At 39.1% G+C, this 19,904-nt stretch overlaps 1 protein-coding gene across 1 annotated transcript in view; it reads right to left on the reverse strand.

The window, feature by feature from the left end:
• Positions 1-479: 479 nt before the first annotated feature.
• Positions 480-19,904, reverse strand: part of AGTPBP1 (ATP/GTP binding protein 1) — a 199,417-nt gene continuing 179,992 nt past the window's right edge. Inside the window, 1 exon segment of the mRNA XM_025360322.1 lies at positions 480-1,223. Within this exon segment, the coding sequence (XP_025216107.1) occupies positions 1,046-1,223 (178 nt within the window). The 3' untranslated portion in view covers positions 480-1,045.

The raw sequence follows: 19,904 nt of genomic DNA on the forward strand, positions 1-19,904 counted from the left end.
AGTATTAGAGAAATGGGCTGTTCAGATATATCTCTTATGATAGGTGTGGGTATACCTCTATCATAACAAAATTTAAGACTAGCATATTCAGCCTTTTTTTTTTTCCTTTTAATGAGACAGTCTCACTCTGTCGCCCAGGCTGGAGTGCAGTGGCGCTATCTCCTGGGTTCAAGTGATTCTCCTGCCTCAGCGTCCCAAGTAGCTGGGATTACAGGCGCCCCCCACCACGCCTGGTTAATTTTTGTATTTTTAGTAGACAGGGTTTCACCATGTTGACCAGGCTCAAATTCCTGACCTCAAGTGACCCACTCACCTCAGCCTTCCAAAGTGCTGGGATTACAGGCATGAGCCACCGTGCCCAGCCAACTTTCTTAAAAGCAACTTTTTATCACTGTGTCCAATTCTGGGTTTTTATCACATTCTCATAAAGTTCTATACATCAAATAATCTGAGCTGGTTAAAGAAGATGACAAAATGAATGCAACATTTAATACAGTTTTATTTGTTTAATTTGGTAAATGTAGAATGTAATGGTTTCAAGGCAAACCCTGGATTACTTCAGTCACAACCCAATAGTTAACATGATTCTGAAGAACAGTCTTATCTTCAATATCTACCCACTTCTAAACAAACACATCTATAGAAATCCATGTACATATATATTAGTTTTCAACAACTCAGGATTTTCAACAACTCTAAAATTTCAATTTTATATTCTGAACACACTTCAAAATTATCCATTTGATGCAGGATATAACCATAGGGAGATAAAAATTCATGCAATGATACTCAAGTTTTTTTAAAGGTAAATCCAATATTTGATCATTCAATGCTACATAAAGTGCACTGAATATCTAAAATAAAACAAGTGCCAATTTTATCATTAATTAATAACATATTTATTGTCTTGAAACCAAACTGGCCCAAGTTACTTTTTGTCTTTTTGAGTCAGCTCTGTATAAACTCATTTCTCTCAAGTTTCCTGTGAAATAAAAACCAAGATATTCCATTTCTTCTTTGCAGTTAACAGGAGATGGCAGCGGGCTCAAGGTAGGTATGTTCTTGATAATTCAGAGTCAGAAAGCACTTCTTCTTGAGCAGAAGGTTCATAATCTCCTACATTTTCAGCCAACTCAATATCTAACTCATCATTACTTTCTGCACTGTAATCAACTTCTTCAAGGAATCGAGGTTCATCTTCATCCAAAACGTAAGTGGTAGGGCTGCAGCCAAAACACACAGACCATACAAGACTTTGTTAGGTCTTAAGGTCCTAATGTAAGATTATTTCACCATACTGGACTAACTCTTTGATTCCAACATGATATAAGCTGCATTAACTTTAAAAATCTTATCCAAATGAACAAGTTGAGATTTATAAAAGGTGAAAGTTCCTTGTATTGACAATAAGCAGTGAAATGTGAATTATTAATTATATTACAAGAGTATCGACATATATCCTAACATTAGATAGCTTAAAAAAACAGTGAACTCTCTCATCAGGTTATTTCTTTGAAAGACTTCACCAATTTGCAAGCTAAGATTTATTTTTAAATTCTACTTTAGTCACTGTAAATCAGGCAAAAATAATTTCAACAGTCCTTACAAGAAACTGTGAGCATTTAATTGGCTTCTCGAGCAATGCACTAAAACCACTCACTCTAAGTCTATAAAGTGATTAGCTGCCATAAAAACAGCCCATGTACCCACCACCCCCCGAGTTTCCGTAGGTCAAGAATAAAAATGAAAAACAAGTGAACACTCTATACCCAGATTAATACTTTCCCTAAGGACACAGAATAAGACATTTGCTTAAAAGCACTAAGTGCTTCTAAATATTTCATGAAGTAAGTCGTTTGGGACTGAGACAACTTTTCTACTAGGTTCTGTAACGTATTCTTTCCTAGAAAAATATCACATCATTCTGATATCTCCCTATTTGTGAGATACACCCCCCCATACACACAATATCAAAGAAATACTACAGAAACATTTCAAAATCTCTAAGGTAGTGCCCAAAACTACCTTAATTTCATATAGATGTATGTTTATTTATTTCCCACCTGTTTCCAAAAAGGATTTCCTATAACTGATGCATTTAAAACCTATAAAATCAGACAATGAAAAGGGAACAATCATCTGTTAAAATAAGAGAGAAGCAGATGTCATTAGGCACCTAAAATGAGAGAATTCATGCAACTGAGTAGGAAATTCAGTCCAGATATCTGGAAGTTAAGGTGGGATGGGAAAGTTAATAGATTACATGGTTCTAATTTTCGGAGAAGTTTGCAAGACTTTATCTGGCAAGAGTACCTTTTTTCCTATACTGGCTTTAATCTTGCTCATTAAAGAGAAAAATACATTGCAAAACCACCTTGATCTAATGTAGCAAACTTCCTCTTAAAAGTTCAGAGCTTGCAATATGATAGAGTAGTCCAAATAAATCAGGCTGAGTGGCTTGGAGGATTGTGTGAGACTCAACAACATACCTAACCCTCACAAGAACAATTTCAGTTTTTAATTTGCAACTAAAATATTTAGTATGAATCTGTTAGGTCTTTAGAGAAACAAGTTAGGTTAAAAGAAATGATTATTTGTGTTTTTTGTTTTTGTTTTGTTTTTTTTGAGATGGAGTCTTTCTCTGTTGCCCAGGCTGGAGTGCAGTGGTGTGATCTAGACACACTGCAACATCTGCCTCTGGGTTCAAGCAATTCTCCCGCCTCAGCCTCCTGAGTAGCTGGGACTAAAGGCTCCCGCCACCACACCTGGCTAATTCTTGTATTTTTAGTAGAGATGAGGTTTCACCATGTTGGTCAGGCTGGTCTCGAACTCCTGACCTCAAGTGATCTGCCTGCCTTGGCCTCCCAAAGTGCTGGGATTACAGGTGTGAGCCACTGCGCCTGACCTTATTTGGCCTTTTAAAATGACTTACCATGTTTCTTTTGAAATACAATAATTCATTCTTCCTCCTTGAGTTTGTATTTCAAATTCTCAGAGGAGTCCCAGGTGATTCTTAGAATAAATGGAAAACTAACTGAAGCAAAGAAGGGGAAAAGAGGGAAGGGAGAAAAGACAAACCTCCTCTTGCCACATACTTATTTTCTTCCTGGAGACAGTCATAACAAGAAGAAATGATAATGGAAATGTGAGGAAGAGGCACATACTAAAAAGTTACGCACTGTGCCAGCACAGGGGCTGGGGAAACCACCCAGAACTACAGAGGCTGCTTCCAGATAGACAAGAGTGGCCAGCGTCTCCCCACAGGTGGGAAGAACACAAAATCCACGTGTTGGGTAGGTGGGCAGGGAAGCACGCACTGTTCAAGAGATCTATGGACAGCGGAATTCCAGCCTACCTTTCCCATCTGAAAACAGACTTGGCATAAGTGAAACTGGCTGCTGGGAGCCCAGCCACTGCACTGGAATCAGAGTAAGGATCTCGTTCTCCATGGGAAACTGAATATTAGAGAGTTAATCAATTTGAACAAAAGGAAAGCGTTTACAGAAAAAGCCTACTCTTATAAGCTGAAGTCAGTGAGGAAACAGAATGACAGAAGTATGATTTAGGAGCAAGAAGGATGTCCAGGATGCAGCTAAATAAGCTCCTTGACAGTACGGAATCTTACAGCAATGTTTGTATCAGATGTTGATGTGTACTTTTAAGACAAAGTAGCACAACCTGGAAGGCAAGCACCTGGAAAATTAAAAGAAGCATCTTCACAAGAAATGCTCAGGAAAATAATCTGATCCTGTCAGTTCTTGATCTTGGCTCATCCATCATATTGACTATGAGAAGAACTCTATTCATTTATTGAAATCACCTATTCTCGTAAGGGTATGGAACTGGTCCATTCCTCTGATTCCACTCCTATAACCCACAATGGCCCTAACATTTGACTCTTGTTTCTCCAGGTGCTAATAAAATAATGTTCCTAGCCACAGCTTCATTAAGGTCTACATTAGAGCTGAAGTATACAGCACACGTCGAGTTACTGTGATGGGCCGACCAGTGCTAGCTCAGGCACATCAGTCAGGCTGAGTGTGCAAAGAGGAGGAAGTTCATGGTGGAAAGAGGTATGTACAAGTGTGTGTAAGAGTGAGTATGTGTGAGGGGGGGGAGAGAGAGAGAGAGAGAGAGAGAGAGATATCGGGGGAATCTTGAAGGAGCTAGGGAAATAAATACTGAGACAGGGAAAAGAGAAAAACAGAAGATTACAATCCCCAACATTTCACTAAAACCAGCATTCAGACTGCTATTCCAATCACCATTTTCCAGTCCATTTTTACTAGCTCTTTCCACTGTGCTTCATGGTGGTGAAAATTCTGATACCCTTCTATTCTAGTTTGCTTAATTCCTTTCTGTCCCTTCTCAATGGTGATCATGTGCTCCTCATCCTCTATGTATTCCTCAAACCTAGGCACTGTATTTATAAAAATGCTTTCTTTTTTTTTTTTTTTTTTTTTGAGACGGAGTCTCGCTCTGTCGCCCAGCCTGGAGTGCAATGGTCAGATCTCAGCTCACTGCAAGCTCCACCTCCCGGGTTTACGCCATTCTCCTGCCTCAGCCTCCCGAGTAGCTGGGACTACAGGCGCCCGCCACCTCGCCCGGCTAGTTTTTTGTATTTTTTAGTAGAGACGGGGTTTCACCGTGTTAGCCAGGATGGTCTTGATCTCCTGACCTCGTGATCCGCCCGTCTCGGCCTCCCAAAGTGCTGGGATTACAGGCTTGAGCCACCGCGCCCGGCCAAAAATGCTTTCTTAACCAACAGCTCTTATAAGTATCCCGTCTTTGAACAAGTTCATCTATTTTAATCTGTATTCTGATTACTTCCAAATCCAAATTTCTAGCCCCAACTTCTCCACTGAATTTCTGTAGATGCATAGACTTGCCAGTTGCATGACTGTCTCACGTGCACCTCAAATGTAGCATCTGGAGAACTCACTGTTCTCCCCAAGCCCAATCCTCTTCCAGTATGCTCGGTATCAGTCACTCTGAGAGTCATGCAAACCAGTTTACTACAAGCAAGTCTTGCCACTCAATATCCTGACCACTCCATGCCTCACATTTCATATTGCAAGCCTTCACCAGCACTGTTTCCTCTGCATAAGGTATTGATAGGGTTTGGATGTGTCCCCTCCAAATCTCATGTTGAAATGTAATGCCCAGTGTCAGAGGTGGGGCCTGGTGGGAGGTGCTTGGGTCATGAGTGGCTTGGTGCCTCTCATGGTAATGAGTTCTCACTCTGTGTTCATGCAAGATCTGGTTATTTAAAAGAGTGTGGCACTTCCCCCTCTCGCCATGTGACATGTCTGCCCCTGCTTTGCCTTCCACCATGAGTAAAAGCTCCCTGAGGCCTTCCCAAAAGCCAAGCATACTGTGGCACCATGCTTCCAGTACAGCCTGCAGAACCATGAGTCAATTAAACCTCTTTTCTTCATTAATTACCCAGTCTCAGTTTATAAGTACCCAGTTGCTACAAAGGAATATCTTTATAATGGACAAATCCAGGTATACTTCACATCTTTCTTCCCCTAAATACTCTTATTTTTTCAAAACACTGCTCAGTCTCATCTTCAGATGTTCGTCCTTTAAGCTCATCTTGGGATATGTGTCCTTTTTCTGTATCCCCTTTGTACCTTGCACATTCTATCTGATCACTTTATGTATGCAATTGAAACTACTCATTTGTGTGCCTATCTTCTCAGTGTTAAATCACAAGCACCTGTAAGATCAAGAACTGTGACTTACCCATCTGAGTACCTCCTGTCAGCTTCCAGAAGGGCATGACACATTGCAGGCACCTCAATAAATGTCTGCTAAACTCTTTATGAAAAGCCTTGAGGTTGACAAGATCCTCAATTTTAATCCCACAGATTTTATTTAGTGAACAAACTTCAAGGCACAAGACCAATCACAGTAATTCATCTTTGCTTTTATTAATAATTTCAACGTATGTTTTGAGCACTTTACAACATAGGAAATGCTTTCATAGACATTATTTCCTATGATTCTCACAAAACCTTCACTTAAGAAAAAGACTTCAAGGTCACTTGCCCTATGTTTATAAAATAATTGCTTAAATAAGCAGATACGAGTCCAAAAATTCTTACAATCATAAGAAAAAAAAGTCTAACCAGTACTTAATTATTTCCCATCATGATTACTTTGTTTTAACGCCACCATTTCCTTGCGTCCCCCATTTTCTTCACGTAAGTTTACTCCTTTTGGCTTGTTCTGCTTCATTCTCTGACAGCTGCCCTGTGTACACCTGCCTTAACATCCATCCTTCTACTCTGAATAGACTAAGCCAAAAGCAATTAAGAAATATTTCATCTTAAGGAAAACAGCATTTTAGTCCAAAACCAAATACTGTCATGCTGCTTCAAGAAAAACATCGAAACTTTCACCCAAAGAGCCTTCCTCACAGGATGAATGCATTGAAATTCTCCGCTGTATGGTGTCATTATGATGCAGAAAAGGTTTATAATGTCAACTGATTTCTAAAGAGAACAGAAAAAAATTTTACTTCATGCAGATTCAGAAATTTTTCTGGCTACCCTCACATTAAGCTATTAAGTGTAACACAAAACTAAACCTAAAAAATTCACCATCTCCCTCAAATATACGCCATCTCCTTCCACGAGAGCTGATTTGACATCCAAGACACCAGAATGTAGACCCTCAGCTCCATCACCTACAACAGGCACAGCGAAAGCAAAACACTGCCCATGGAGTTGGAAATTCTGGGTTGTGCCTCTACTGTATTTACCAGTTGTGTGACCCCAAGCAAGCCATTTCCCTTCTCCGAGCACAGGTTTCTCAGTGTAAAGCAGAGATAACAATATCAGTCCTACCCATCTTACAAAGTTGCTGTGTTCATAATATGACAATAATAAAACCTATCTTGTTCAAGAAAACAATAAATCAACCTTTCTCAATTCCTAAAGAACCCAGGCAATGGCCTGTCTCAAGCCAATAGGATGAAAAATACTCCATCTACCTTTGCACCTCAGAACTCTGCACTCTGAACTCTTGAGCATAACCCACCTGTTTTAAGATAGCATAATAAAATACCACGGGGGAAAATTTTTGAAAATGATGCACAAGCAGAAAACTATGCCATTGCCTAAATTATCAGCATTTGTGACTTGCTGAGTGTGTCTGATTTTCTTGTATTGAAATGTCAGATTTAGTGTGAAAGAAAATCTTTCTATTTGCACAAATACCAGAGGATGTTTCATTTATAGAATTTATAAAATTTTATTCCTATCTTGTGAAAGATAAATACAGCATCTCCTAAAAATATCACAAAGTAAACAAAGTTATCCATAGAAAATGCAAGTAACAATTTCTGTCAGGCTTAAATAGCTACAGCATATAGACACACATGCATACACACAGAACTAGCGTACCGAATATCCAATGAGAGAGTATGTCTATTTGAAAAAAAAATTTGCTAATTCATTTGTACTCTTGTTGAAAAGAATACAGTCCCTGACTTGTAATAGTTCAACTTAATTTTTTTTGACTTTACAATGTTGTGAAATAATTGTTTTTTTACTTTCTGTATAATACTCAATAAATTACTTGAGATATCCAACAGTTTATTATAAAACAGGCTTTGCCTTAGATAATTTTGCCTGACTGCAGGCTACTGTTTAAGTGTTCTGAGTATGTTTAATGTAGGCTAGGCTAAGCTATGATGTTTGGTAGTTAGGTGTAGGAAATGGTCTTTTAACTTCCGGTATTTTCAACTTACGATGAGTTTATCGGGACATAATCCCACTGTAAGTCAAGGAGCAGCTGTATCACTAAACTGGCTTTGGGAAGCAGCAATTAACTATGTCACTAAGCTCCAACTTATTTTGCCATTGATTTAAAACATTACTTACACATAATGAAAGTGTTAAATGATTAAATTATCCAAATTATACAACAGTATTTCAAAAATTGAAACCATTATATTCTAGTAATTTTGGTTATACACTTGGGGGACAGAAGATACAATAAAGGAACATGAATTTTAGAGTTAGACCTCAATCCAATTCCTAATTCTGACGGGAATTTCTAGATGGATGGCCTCAGGTAAATTTCCCTCTCTGAGCCTCAGCTGCACACATCCATAAAAGGATCACAAAACCATCTGTCTCTGATCATTCTCAGTAGAACATTAGAACCTCTGGGATAACCAACCTTTACAGAAATGCAGAATGAACATGCTCATCAGGGGTCCCAAGACCACCTTAGGGTTAGTGATTTGCTAGGACGACTCACAGGACTCAGCACACAGTCAAATTCAGTTATGACTTATTACAGTGAAAGGATACAAAGCAAAATCAGCAAAGAAAAAAAGGTGCGTGGGGCAAAGTCCAGTGGAACCCAGGCCAACCAAGGGCAGCTGTTAGAGGCAGAGAAGTCATCAGAGCTTTCAGCAATTTCAAAGGATTGAAGGCAAAAACTGAAGTTCAGAGCTGCCAAGGTTCCTGAAAGAAGGGAGGTGCAGAGATGTGACCTCAACACTTGACAGTTTCCCCTTAAAGACATCTGACAAATTTTTAAATTACATAGCAGAAGAGGCTAAAAACCAATGCATAAAGCAGCAAAACAACTAAAACAAAAAATAAAAAAGTGAGCAACAGAAATTTCTGGTAGTCCTGTGGTGCTGGGGAGAGGAGGAGCCTAGACCTTCAGTTGTGACCTCTGGAGGGCTACAGCTTTCAAGAGTGAACCAAGAGTTAAAAGAGGTTTCACACATTTTGCAACCCTACCTTAAGGCAACTCAGTGGCTCTCTGGACTGAGGCAATCTGCCCTACTCTAAAAGCCTACCAGAAGATAAAATGAATCTTCCGTGAGGGAAGATATCCAGAGCCTCTGAAGTTTTTATACATAATACCTGGCATTTGACTTAATATTACCAGACATATTAAGAAACAGAAACAGGAAAAGTATTTCAACAGAAACAGACCCAAAGGTAGTTCAGTATGGGGTTTCTCAGGCAGGAACTTTAAATGATAACTGTAATTAATATGTCCAAACAGATGATGAAATGAAGAATTTCACCATCTATTATCTATTTAAAGTGAATCAAATAGAAAGCCTAGAAGTGAAAAATATTTAACTGAAATTATGAACTCAATTTTTTTGGACAGAGCTGGAAAGAGAATTAGTGAAGAAGAGATAGGTAAGTAGAAAATGTCCAAACTGAAGGGAAGAAAGCAAAAAAGGACAGAAAACTTAAATCTCCACATAAATTAAACCTGCTGAGGAGAACTGAATGTGGCAGATGTAACATTTGAAGAACTAAGGGCTGGGAATTTTCCAAAAACAATGACAGACTCAAATCACACATTTAGGAGGGGCTACAAATCCCAAGTAGGATAAATATAAAGAAAACCAACTCTCAGCACTCATAGCAAAATTGCTAAAAACCAGAGACAGAAAAACCTAAAAGCATCCAGACAAGACTCATTACCTTCAAAGGAGTAAAAAATAAGACACTAGGCCAGGCGCAGTGGCTCCCGACTGTAATCCCAGCACTTTGGGAGGCTGAGGCGGGCAGATCTTGAGGTCAGGAAATCGAGACCATCCTGTACAACATGGTGAAACCCCGTCTCTACTAAAAATACAGCAATTAGCTGGTTGTGCTGGCACGTGCCTGTAATCCCAGCTACTCGGGAGGCTGAGGCAGGAGAATCACTTGAACCTGGGAGGCAGAGATTGCAGTGAGCCGAGATCGTGCCACTGCACTCCAGCCTGGCGACAGAGCAAGGCTCCATCTCAAAAAAAGACAGTTGATTTCTCAGCATAAACAATGGAAGCTCAAATTCAATGCAGTGGTCTCTTTAAAGTGCCAGTGAGGGGGGCGAGGTGGCACTAGGGGGAAGATCCAGAATTCTATACTGGAGATACAGTCTTCAAAAGTGAAGGTGAAATAATAAGAACATTTTCAAATAAATAAAAATGGAAATAATTTGTTGTAAGCAGACATGCACTAAAAGAAAAATAATCTTAAACCAAAACACAGAAATAGAGGAAGAAATGAAGAACAACGGAAAAGTAAATATAAGTGAATATGACTAACTAAAACATTAATAATGTGTAATTAGATTTAAAATATATGGAGTTCAGTTTAACAAACCCTAGGGCATACTTTAGCGTGGAAAGTGGGAGAACAGAAAGGATCAGAAAAAAATAACTATTAGTCTTAGTACCCGGGTGAGGAAATAATCTGTACAACAAACCCCCGTGACATGGATTTACCTATGTAACAAGCCTGCATATGTACCGCTGAACCTAAAAGTTTAAAAAATACTAATAAAAAATAATAAAATAAAATATGTAGAGTTCAATTAAAATATATGACAATAACACAAATGGTGAAAAGGTGAGAATACATCCCAAGGTCCTAGCATTGTCTGTGAAGAGGCAAGAAGAGTACTTTTTATTATACGCTAATAAACCAAATATCCATGTTGTCATCTCTAGAGCACCAGTAAAAGAATAGTAAAAGAGAATGGAACAAGCTTATAGAGAGACAAAACTGGAATAACAATAAAATGTTTTGAATTAATCTCAAAGAAGGTGAGAAAAAAAAACATAAAACAAGTGAAACCAATAGAAAACAAATACAGTAACTTACAAGCTTAATTGTATTAGTAATTCATTAAATGGAAATGGAGTAAATATTTCAATTAAAAGACAAAGATGACTAACTGGATTATAAAATACAATTACATGATACATACAAGATTCCTATCTTAAATATAAAGAGAAAACTGGGACTAAAAGGATGGAAAAGATATATTATGCAAAAACTAACCAACCAAAACTAGGACAGCTACACTAATGCAAACCAAAGCAGGCTTTTAAGCAAGAAGCATTACCAAAGAAGAGACGTTTCATGATAAAGGGATCAATCCACCAGAATGATGTAATGATTCAAAAGTTCTACATATCTACTATAATAATACATAAAGCAAAAATTGACAGAACTAAAAGGAAAAGTGGACACATTCACAGTGATAGGGGAAACTTGAAAACATCTCTCTTAATACCTAATAGAACAAACAGACCCAAAAACCATTACAATGTGAAAAATCTGAACCACGGATTTAAAAACTTGATCTTATCAGGAATATACGGAATGCTACAATCAGCAACAATTAAAGAATATACATTATTTTCTAATATGAATAACACTATGTATTCTTCCTTATGCTGATATATTCTCATTTCGAAGTCTCACTTATTGTGAGAGAAATAACTTCTTCCAAGAGGCTACCAAAAATATAAATATCCATAAATCTTTACAGTCATCAAATTCCTTATACAGCTAAGTCTTACAGACTAACAATCACTAATTTGATAGCTATTTACATCTGTGTAATCATTCAGATAATAGATAAAATAAAAACGCCTTTTGCTAAGCACAAAAATACTATAGCTATTTGCTTTTACGAGTCCTACCAGTATTTCCAGCTTTGACCTGAAAGAGAAACACCCTACCCCAGGAAAACGTGATGCAGACTTAGTGTTGCATCAGATGGAACTTTTATTATACAACACAAATGGGTAAAATTAAAATGACTTTTGTTTGGTAATTACCAATAAATGCCCTGGGAATATATAACGTAATGAATATTCAACAATGAACATTATTGAAAAGAAAGTTCTATAACTTTTGGTAAACACAGAGGATCTAACATAAGCATTTATTTCTGATCCCCTCTTAATTACTACTATGATGACAGTAAAAAAAAATAATAACTTTTTTTTTTTTAAGGATAAATTCATAGGGAGAAAATAAATTCAAGAGGAGGTAATGATGAGACAGGAATAATACAGGGTGGTCACAGGAGAATAGAAAATTCCAGGCAGCAGTTTCACATGACTAGCAAAAAGAAACTGCTGAAATGGCTGCAGAAACTAGGGACTGATAAGAGCCTGAAAAACCAGGGTGTGGACCTGGCTAAGACCAACTGGACCCAACACAGCACTGGAATTGACCTAGGTTTTACTTAGGACCCCATCATATGCTCATTAACATACTAAGTCACACACCCACCAGTGTCATGACAGTTCCAGGTACATCCATATTTGGTGTAAAAGTGGGTGGCACAGCAGTTCTGAGAAATCTCCACCTTTTTCCAGTTATCTTCACAAATATTCCACCTTTTGATTAAAGAAACCGTCAAGATAAAAGATAAAAATCCCAGACCCCACTGTGGGACTGTCTCTTGAGTATGCCTACAGTCCCCTTTCTTGAATGTGTACTTTTGTTTTGCAATACATCTCCGTATTTTCACTATTTTCTGACTCATCCTTCAATTCCTTGGCATGCTGGTGTCAACAGCTTGGACACAGACACTGGCTGGGGTCAAGGTCCCATCAGCATTTGGAGACCCCCTCCAGCATACCAGTATCAAAAGCAAACAAGAGATAATCAACAAAATGTTGGAAGATGGAGGCAGGTGGAGGCAGATGGGTGAAACTAATGGTCTTGAGTTCCAACTTCCTTCACTTTGCTAAGTACCTACAGTAGGGAGAGAAATCAAGGGGAAAAAATGCTGATTTACATTACAAAGCCCTAGAAAAGTTCAGCAATTGGAGACAGTGGTTATTTTTAACAAATGGGTTTTAGGGTGGAATTGAAAACAAGAACCACCTAAAAGATTTATAAAGAGGAGTTAGACCTTCAAATTCCCTTCTTCAGCCCATCTCCTATTTCACAAAGATGGGAAGTTGGCTTTCAAAAGATGCTTCAGAGAGGCTACGCACATAGGGCCAAAAGGGAGAAGTAGCAGAAGTACAATCCAGAAAATGGGGGTGCAAGTGGGGAGCGCAAGTCAAAGTCTGCTCGAAAGTAAAACCTATCGAGCTTCCCAAATGCTGGCTTATGCCCCAAAGGCAATATTTCTCAAAAAAAAAAAAAAAAAAAAAAAAAAAAAAAATCCCCTAGGGAGTCTTTGTAGATAGATGTTTTTCCTAACTCCCACCCCTTAATTAATTACATCAAGTATTAAAAAGATAAATTTAATGTCAGCTAACACCCAGCTAAACAAAGAATGGGTAAATCAGAAGGTGGGTTAGGAAAAACATCCAGAAGAAAGCACAAAGAGATAGAAATCTATTTTCTATAAATAGAAAGGACAGAAATTTATTCATAAGAGAATAAAAGACACAGAGGATATAGTGAAAAGATCTAATGTAAACGTAAGTGGAGTCCCAGAAGGAGAGGTAATGAAGGCAGGAACAATGTTTGAAGAGAATATAGCTAAGAATTTCCCAAAACTGATAGAAGACATGACGCTCCAAATTTAAGAAACTTCAGGAACCTCAAGCAAAAATAAAAAGAAAATCCTATCTATGTATAAAGCTCCTAAATATGAAAGACTAAGAGAAATTCATAAAAGCAACTTAGCCTTAAAAGACAGACCATTTTCAGCCAGGCATGGTGACTCACGCCCAGCACTTTCGCAGGTGGGCGCGGGCAGATCACGAGGTCAGGAGTTCAAGACCAACCTGGCTAACATGGTGAAACCCAATCTCTACTAAAAATACAAAAACTAGCCAGGTGTGGTGGTGCGCGCCTGTAGTCCCAGCTACTTGGGAGGCTGAGGCAGAAGAATTGCTTGAACCCAGGAGGCAGAGATTGCAGTGAGCCAAGATCGTGCCACTGCACTCCAGTCTGGCGACAGAGCAAGGCTCCATCTCAAAAAAAAAAAAAAGACCATTTTCAAAAGGGCAAAAATAAGATGAACAGCTAACTGGACATCCCAACAGTGGAGATGGAAGACAACAGAATCATATCTTTGATGTATTGAAAGAGAGTAAATGTCACCTAGATTCTCCAGCCAGTGAAAATATCCCTCACAAGTAAAGGTGAAGAGATAACAGTGTTCCTTGGGAAAAAGAAAAATGATCTCAGATAAAACCCAAAATGTAGGGAAAAAATGAAGAGAAAAAAGATCAGGGGTGGAATGTGTAGTGAGAGCTAATGACTGCATTAAACAATAATATCTATAAAGTTAAAAATACTCACAGTACCTGAAAGTATCTAACAACAGCAACAGGTATGTTGAGGGGGGTTCAACGGACTTAACAGGCTCTAAGAATCCTGTATTGTCTAAAAAAAGATAAAAGTACATTTTTTTTTCTTCTTTGAGAAGGAGTTCTCGCTCTGTCACCTAAGCTGGAGTGTAGTGGTGCAATCTCAGCTCACTGCAACCTCAGCCTCCCGGGTTCAAGCAATTCTCTGTCTCAGCTTCCCGAGTAGCTAGGTGGCACCTGCCACCACGCCCAGCTAATTTTCATATTTTTAGTAGAGACGGGGTTTCACCATCTTGGCCAGGCTGCTCTTGAACTCCTGACCTCCTGATCCACCCGCCTCGGCCTCCCAAAACTACAATTTTATGTTAAGAGTTTGATAAAGTGAGACTGCATGAAGTAACGCCAAGTGTCCATTAAAATCAGTTAAGAAAATAAAACCGATATAAATCTAAAATCAACCAATCTAAAAGAAAGAAAAAAAATAGGACAGATGGAACAAATAGAAAGCAAATAATAATCTGGTAGATTTAAACCTAAATATGTCAATAATTACAATAAATGTAAGTGAACGAAATGCTCCGATTGATAAAGAATAACTATATTCTGCTTATAAGACATATTTAAATTTAAAGACACAAAAGGCTAAAAACAAATAATAAAAAGATAGCTTACATACATAGTAACACTAGCAGGGTTAAGATTCTGTCAACTTTGTAATATTAACTCACACACTCAGAAGTTTCAAGCTTTTCCAATTAAAATAATTTTACAGATTAGTAGTTTTAAGCTCTGTTTAATTTACACCTAATTTTTAAATCTCCATTGTTATTTAAAAGACTAAACTTATCTTTCACCAAATAAAGCAATGGTGTAGAAACTAAATGGAATGACTGGTGACTTATTTTTCATAATTATCACAGATTCACTTTGAATAAGTCTGTTACCTTTTTCTTAGTTTATTTAAACAAACTTAAATGTTACATGCCAAAAACCTGATGGTTCAGTGTTGTAAAGAATAATTACATAATATCTGAAATTGGGCGAATATTTATATCCCCCTTCCCACCCCAATTCATATGTTGAAACCCTAATTCCCAAGGTGATGGTGTTAGGAGGTGGGCCTTTGGGGGGTGATTAGGTCACGACAGCAGAGCCCTCTTGAATGGGATTAGTGCCCTTATGAAAGAGACCCCATAAAGATCCCTCACCCCTTCTGCCATATGAGGTTACAGTGAGATGACCACTGTCCATCAAAGAAGCAGGCCCTCCCCAGACACTGAATCTGCTGATGCCCTGATCCTGAAATTCTCTGTCTCCAGAACTGTGAGAAATAGATTTCCGTTCTTCATAAGGTACCCAGTATATGGTATTTTGTCACAGGAGCTCAAACAAACCAAGGCAGAAATTGAAACCAAGGCAGAAAAGAATTGGGGGTGCTATTGTAACAAACATGTAAAAATGTGGAAGCAGCTTTGGAAGTGGGTAGTGAGTACAAACTGTAAGAGTATGGAGGTGCATGCTACAAAAGGGATACATGGCTGTGAATGCCCATAAAGAGTGATTCTGATGAGGCTCAGAAAGAAAACAGGAAAGCTACAGAGAAAGCTTCAGACTTCTTAAAGAATACTTAATAATCCTGATAGAATGTTGGTAGAAATATGACAGTAAAGGCCATTCTGGTGAAGTCTCAGATGAAAATGAGGATATTTGGCCAAGGAAATTTCTAAGCAAACTGTTGAAGGTATGGCTTGGCTTCTCTTGATTGCTTATAGTAAAATGCAAGACTAGAGAAATTAAAGATGGAATCGTTCATGAGAGAGGAAGCAGAACTTAAAAATTTGGAAAACTCTCACCCTGTTTATATTGTAACAAACGAGAGAAAGAGTTTGGGAAAGAATACCAAGGGTGTAGCCAAAGGACCAACTGATAAGGCATAAAGTCAGCCAAATAAACCGTGCCAGGAGCTACTGTCCAAGACAAGAAAAGAATGACCACCCTCCCCAACAGGCAATTCAGAGATCATCAGAGTGGTTTCAAAAGAGGAGCCGCCTGTGCCTGTAGGCTCGCAGACTCCATTCCCTGCAATCTGGCACCCTGCTCCTCAGCAGCACAAGGTGAGGCTCTGGAAGGTCCAGGTGTGGTACACATGCAGTGGTCACCACTGCAGAGGGTGCAGGCATTTGGCAGCATCCATGTGTGCTGTCTCTGCTGAGCCCCAGAATTCACCAGCCTGGAGAGCATGGCTACCTCCACCTAGATATCGAAAGTTATCGAAGGATGGAGCCATAGGCACACAACCCAGGCAAGGAACCACGAGGGCAAGGCCACTGCAAAGAGCTGCTACCAGGGCAAGGCCCAGCAAAGCCGTGGGGACAGGACTGCCTGGAGGCTTAGGGATCCAACCACTGGCCAGCAAAACTGTAGGGATGGAGCCCCCACTCGAGCGTGTCCAGAAGGTGGAACAGCAGCCCCAGTGGGCCTGAAGAGCAGAGAATGCAGCTAAAGATCATTTTCAAGCCTTCAGGTTTTGGACATGCTCAAGAATTGTCACTCCTTTTTCTTTTTGGAATAAAAATGTCTGTCCTGTTCTTGTCCTCCCATTGTATTTTAGAAGCACCTAACTTGGTTGATTCCACAGGCTCACAGCTAAAGGAAAATTTGCCTCAGGACAAATTGTATCTTGAATCTCACCCATATCTGATTTAGATGACACAGTTATATGCTCCAATGATGTTTCAGTCAACGATGTCATGCGTACATGACAGTGGTCCCAATTATAATACCATATTTTTACTGTGCTTTTTCTATATTCAAATATGTTCAAATTCAGAAATACTTCCAATTGTGTTACAATTATATATAGTATTCCATACGGTCCCATGCTGTACAGGCTTGTAGCCTAGGAGCAATAGGCTAGACCATATAGAAGAGGTGTATGATGGGCTATACCATCTAGGTTACTGCAAATACACTATATGATAGTCATACGATGGTGAAATCACCTAACAACACATTTCTCAGAATGTATTCCTATTGTTAAATGATTCATGACTGTACTCACATGAGTCTTTGGACTTTAAACTTTTGAGTTAATGTTGGAATAAGCGAACGCTTTGGGGCTATTGAGATGGAAATGACGTATTTTGCTTGTGAGAAGGACATGAATTTTGGGGTAAGAACAGGGATGAAAGGTAATGAACTGAATGTTTATGTCACGTGAGGTTACAGTGAGAAGAAGGCCACCTATGAGGAAGCAGGCCCTCACCAAACACCAAATCTGCTGTTGCCTTGCTCTTGGACTTCACAACCTCCAGAACTGTGAGACATGAATTTCTGTCATTTATAAGCCATCCAGCCTATTGTACTTCATTATAGCAGTCTGAGCGGACTAGGATAACATCTGTCAATGAGTTACTACTTATGTTGAAAAAGACATTTAATGTAAACATTTATTCTTATTGCTGCAGTGATCAAGCGTATTTGATATACATTGCCTATAAATGAAAATAAATTAATTTATAACAGATACAGTATCTCGGGAAATAGTTAAAACCAAGAAGGATAAAACTGAATTGAGGGCTAATTTGTGGAATAACACGATCCACACTGCATACAGGTTGAATAAAGCAAAATTCTGGCAGGGAAAGATGGATTTGAAAGATTATAAAAGGGTGAACTCAACTAAAAAAAAGTTGGGGGAACTTGTATTCATTAACTTGATACCTCAGTTTCACATTAGGACCACGAAATAGATTAAAAATTATAAGGACAAAGAAGGGATCCAGAAGAGCACAGACAATAAAGAGAAAAGGACAGGGGGGTGATCTTAGTAAAAGTTAAGTAGTCTCCTAGTTCCATCTCTAATACTGTCATTTACCCTTTTCACTTACACTTGGAAATGTGGCTTCCCCTACTCTGATTCCATATTCCTCATTATGACCCCCCAATGCTACCTAATACTACCTCCTCAAGCAATCATTGTCCCTTATCCTCACTATTCTTATTGAAGCACTCATCCTCCTCTCAAATATAAATGATTCCAAACACTTTCCTTAACAATTTTCTTGCCTCCACCTTGCCAGTTTCAAAAAAATGCCCATACACTTCTTTCAGGTAAAATGGCATACTTTGTCAGTGGCTTTAAAACTCCCAAATGACTAAAGGATAAAGTCTAATGTGCTTACATGATTAATTAGGGCATATAAGACAGTGCTATTCCCAGAAATCTAATTCCATTGAATTTTTAAATCTTACATAGCTACCTACCTCTTATTCGAATAACTCACTGTGTGACTGGCACACACTGCAAGGTACCATGAATGGCACATTATGCAGTACTAAAGAGCACAGATACAGTCTCTGGGGTTAACTAGGAGTTAGCCAGGCAAAGTGTGAGCAAAAGGCTTCTCTTAAAAGTTGGTATTGAAGCCAGGCACAGTGGCTCATGCCTGTAATCCCAGCACTCTGGGAGGCCGAGGTGGGAAGACTGCTTGAGCCCAGGAGTTCAAAACCAGCCTGGGCAACATAGGGAGGCTCCCTCTCCACCAAAAAAAAAAAAAAAGAAAAAAAAAAAATTAGCATGTGTCTATAGTCCCAGCTACTCAGGAGGCTGAGATGGGAGGACTGCTTGAGCCCAGGAGGTTGAGGCTGCAGTGAACTATGATCATGCCACTGCATTCCAGCATGGGCAACAGAGCAAGACCCTGTCTCAAAAAAAAAAAAAAGAAAAAAAAAACTGGTATAGAAAAGTACATACTTTTAGGCTCCTGTTATCCCTGTCCCAAAGACAGAGCAATGATTAGGTAAAATACAAATTAGGATGACAAAAGTGACACATATGCATATAGAAATAAGATATACATCTCCTTGGACCGGAAAAAGAACAGAATCACGAAGTCAGGTCATGGGTGTGCCACCAGGTCCAAAAGCAGGCAGCAGTAGCTCCTTCAAGGCAACAGAGAGGCTGAGAAAGTGCCCTACAGGCAGGGAGCTAAATTCAGACTTGTGAATGCAGCAGCTGGAGTTAGGCTTCCCACTTTAGAAAGGAGGCTGAGAAAATAAGGCTGAGACTTCTGCCTAAAGCTAAAGCCTTTATAGCATTGCAATTATAAAGTCAGAAAGACAGACAGAGGGAATCACAGCCAGAACTTTCATGAACTCAGTGACTTGTCCTGGAAAATCCCCAATCACTAAAGGATGGGAAGTCTGAAATGTCAGTATCATGCTACCATAAACTTGTGCCGGAGCCCTGAGCGGGCCAGGTAGAAGGAATCACAAAATCATTAAAAGGTTACGGGGAGAGGCTTGAAAGGCCTGGGAGTGGGGGACTCTTACTCAAAGTGAGCCTGCAAACTATAGGATCATGAGAAATAGTGGATGAATTTACCAACACAATAAAAATAAACAGCACAATCTACAAATGACTTTGAAAGTGCTTCGGGTCTTCAAAGAAGGAAAGAATAACGGTCATAAGATAAACAAGAAAATGCAAGGGCTGGGGTGCTGGCTCAGGCCTGTAATCCCAGCACTCTGGGAGGCTGAGGCAGGTGAATCATTTGAAGTCAGGAGTTCAAGACCAGCCTGGCCTACATGGTGAAGCCCCGTCTCTACTAAAAATACAAAAGTTAGTCAGGCGGTGGCACCTGCCTGTAATTCCAGCTACTCAGGAGGCTGAAGCAGAAGAATCGTTTGAGCCTGGGAGGTGGAGGTTGCAGTGAGTCGAGATTGTGCCACTGTATTCCAGTCTGGGTGACAGGATGAGACCCTGTCTCAAAAAAAAAGAAGAAAGAAAATGTGAAATAAACGCAGAAACAAAACAGAGCAAATTAGATGTGAAATACATAGTCATTAAAAT

The sequence above is a fragment of the Theropithecus gelada genome, chromosome 15, assembly GCF_003255815.1.
Source record: "Theropithecus gelada isolate Dixy chromosome 15, Tgel_1.0, whole genome shotgun sequence".
Taxonomy (NCBI): domain Eukaryota; kingdom Metazoa; phylum Chordata; class Mammalia; order Primates; family Cercopithecidae; genus Theropithecus; species Theropithecus gelada.